The following is a 3,437-nucleotide window of genomic DNA, read 5'->3' as shown; positions in this document are numbered from 1 at the left end:
GGGAACAAAATAATTATCAAAGCAAAAGGGTAAAAAAATGCCAGCTTCCAAGAGACAATCAAAGCAACTTTTCCTTGCTTCAATACTTCATTTTCCAAGTGATCAATCATCTTGTTCTAACAATCAAATCATAACTAGGCTTTCCCTAATTAGAATTTTAAACATGGAAACAAATAGATTGAAGGGATTGTTATTGTTTTCAGCAAAAATAGACATACATTGTTGATAACTCTCACTCTTAATTGAAATCATCACAAGTTCAAAGCACTTTTTCCTCTCCTTGGTTAATAGTACAAAATCACTGATAGTACTGTTTTACACTTTCCAAACAAAAGATAAAATTCAATCACAATATGTATGGATTTCATCAAAAGTAAGATGAAAAGTTTTGCTTACCAAGTATATGATGCACGTTAAGATGAGTTTCAAACACAAAATCACCCTTTAAACTCTGCATGCTGAGCCTCTAAAGACACAGTTCAAGGAAAAATCTATCTCTAAATTTCTTCAATAACTTCAGCTTATTGGCTTCGAATCTACTACCAAAAACTTAGTCTTATTTTCATACCATTTTCTTTATACAAAAAGAAAAAAAGAAAAAAGAAAAAAAGCAAGAAAATGTCTATCCAGATTCCATCATCAACTGACAGTGTTAGCAGGAGGTTTCTTCTCTTGTAGGGAGATTACAGTTTCAAAAGCACCAACCAATGCTTTAACCTTGCTCTTCCGTGCTTCGACTAGTTTACTCGCCGTTTCCTCGATCACGTTATTGAACAATCCCTGAGCATCTTTCTTGTCCTGCATATCTTGATGTCTCAAGACAACCTTCTCTGGACCAGTTGTAGCATCGGCTCCATCAGCAAAACCTTCATCTAGTCCTTTAAGGCTTTTCCTTCCACCCTTAAGATTTGCTTTCTCCCCCAACAGTTTTGCTCTCCGAAATTTTAGCCTCCTTGGAGTGTTTCTCTCAAGTTGATTATCGACAACTTTTCCCCTTCTGAACTTCAATTTCAGCACTTGGGCCGCATCATCGGAGCACACAATCCCACCCTTTGTCGGCTTTCCCTTCTCAACTTCCAAAGTCTCCCTATTTTCCATGTTTTCAAGCTCATGGTTACTTGAGAAAGAATCCATCTCGAATTCACTACTTGTATAGTCAGATTCCTCTTGATCTTCTTGGGATACAGATTCAGAAGTTGAAGGCGGTGAAGGGTTTGGTGGTGACATCTGCGGAAGGGATGGTTCATTGTCATAGCTTGGATTTTGATCAGATTCCAAAGTTTTGTTCCCACTTTCCATCTTGATAACGTACAGAGTTTTTTCCTCGACCTGATTGTCATTATTGTTGGATTCCTCAGGTGCAACTTTTCTGGCATTCTGCTGATTCTTAAGACGAGACACGATTTTCAGGCTCTTATTCTTTCTTGAATTTAAACTTGCAACTCTTACAAGAGAAGGTCTTGGGGACACTGGGGTCCTTATTGGTGCTATCAATTTTCTTGAAGCTGTTTTGGAAGAGGCTGCATCCTTTTCCATCTTGATCTCACTATTCATTTTGCTACCAAAGCTTTTCGAGGATTTCATAGTTGAAATTGTGTTCCTTGTGGCAGAGTCTGGGCTCAAAGAAGTTACCCGTTTTTCAGACAACTTCATGTCCTTATTACCCTTTAAAGAAGATGCCTCCGACGAAGTTTCCACCGGCTTGGAAGTTGATCTTGATGAAGTTTTGACCTTGGAATCTGATCTTGATGGTGTTTCCCCATTGTTGGAAATTGACTTTGATTGAGCTTTCACCTTCTTGGAACTTAAATTTGATGGAGCTTCCACCTTCTTAGAAGCTGATTTTGGTGAAGTTTCCAACTTGAGAGAAGTTGATTTCAATGAAGGCTTCACCTCCTTTGCAGTCGTTGAAATTTCCTGTATTGCCAATGGAGATGTATGGGATTTCAGGAGGGAGGGTTTGAACTTGACCAACGATGTTTTCTTCCAGTTTTCCGGAGCATCATTCCCTATTTGCTTTTCCTTGTCGAATGATTTTGTTGACAGTCCATGCTTATTGGTGCCAGCAGTATCGGAAATGTCATGCTCGGAATCAATTGATTCTTGTAGTTTGACAAAAGGCAACCTTGAATCAAGTGACCCTCTGAGTTTGGCAACCGATGTCATTATCCCCCCAATACTCTTTTGAGAACTCTGGTAAAGTTGTTTTCGTGTAGCTCTATCAGGTATAGAACGCCTTTCATTCCCTTCAAGTTCGTGCTTCCTCCCATATTTACAAAAATCATGACAAGAACCAGTTGAAGCTCGGAGATAACGAGGAACAACTTTTGCAGTGCTATTTCCAGAAGATCCTTTGCCAGAAGAGAACCTTCTTGTTTCAACCGTATCCGGCTTAGTCACTTCTGGGGTTAATGCCAATTCTTCACTTTCCTTGTCCATCATATCGGAGCAAGATACACAAATGAGCAGAACACTATTCACGACCACGATCCTAAAACTCGAAACAAAGCAAAGAAAAGAACCAAATGTTAGGTAATTACTGATTAAAACTTGCAAATAAAATCTAAAGACACGGTACCAACAACTAAGTGGTGTCGGTTACATGAATCGAACAACATTATTGCGCCTTGTCATGGAATAAAAGACATACAGATACGAATAACTTGTGAAAGACAACACCACTCTGAACTCATTCTGAATTTAAACTCAAAATCAATGTCTCTAAACAAAAGTGTACAAAAATCATCACCAAAGAAATGTCTACTTTTTTTCAATCTGATTGATTCTTCTCCACTGTAACCACACTAACAAAAGTGTTTATTGTCATTATAGAAACTAAAAATTAAAAACAGGAAACAGTAAATGCAGCAGAAACCAATCATAAAGCCACAAATACAGATAGTAAATGAAATCATCAGAACACCCAAAAGGAAAAATCAAGATGCCGCAAATGGTAAAAAAGTTTATGTTATGTGTAATAATTGTACAACACTGTAAGCTTTCACTGATCATCATAACGATTAAAAAAAAAAAAAACAAATAAATAGAAGGGTACTTCATAAAGCACATTAACAATGGAAATATGAATTGCAAACAAATTCAGTCTGATAGCCATAATCATGCATCTTGAGGTAATCAAAATCAAATAACAAATGAATCATAATATTCACCCAAAAAAGCAAAATCATCACCACAATATACTGATTAATATTCAGCACAAGACATATATGACCCCACATCACAAAAACCATTGCAATCATAATGACTAAGCAAGCTTTTTTATTTTTATCTTCTTCCACCACCATACACAATACCAATCGATGAAGCACTGAATACATAAATAACCATCGGATTAAAAATCCCACAAAAGAAAACCCCAATCCAATAAAACAGAGAAAAGTGAATCAAGGGAGGTTCTGAAGAAAACACCAATCTCA

The 3,437-nt window shown here is 37.1% G+C and overlaps 1 protein-coding gene across 2 annotated transcripts in view; it reads right to left on the bottom strand.

Moving 5' to 3' along the window:
• Positions 223-3,437, bottom strand: part of LOC107623527 (uncharacterized protein DDB_G0284459) — a 3,766-nt gene continuing 551 nt past the window's right edge. For both annotated transcript variants that reach the window (XM_016325843.2, XM_021114991.1), the window contains exon 2: positions 223-2,491. In XM_016325843.2, coding sequence (XP_016181329.1) covers positions 640-2,442 — 1,803 coding nt within the window. In that variant the 5' untranslated portion in view covers positions 2,443-2,491 and the 3' untranslated portion in view covers positions 223-639. The remainder of the gene's footprint in view (positions 2,492-3,437) is intronic.

The sequence above is a fragment of the Arachis ipaensis genome, chromosome B10 (genome assembly GCF_000816755.2).
Source record: "Arachis ipaensis cultivar K30076 chromosome B10, Araip1.1, whole genome shotgun sequence".
Taxonomy (NCBI): domain Eukaryota; kingdom Viridiplantae; phylum Streptophyta; class Magnoliopsida; order Fabales; family Fabaceae; genus Arachis; species Arachis ipaensis.
The sequence above is the reverse complement of the archived record's forward strand: the minus strand, read 5'-3'. Positions and strand labels throughout refer to the sequence as shown.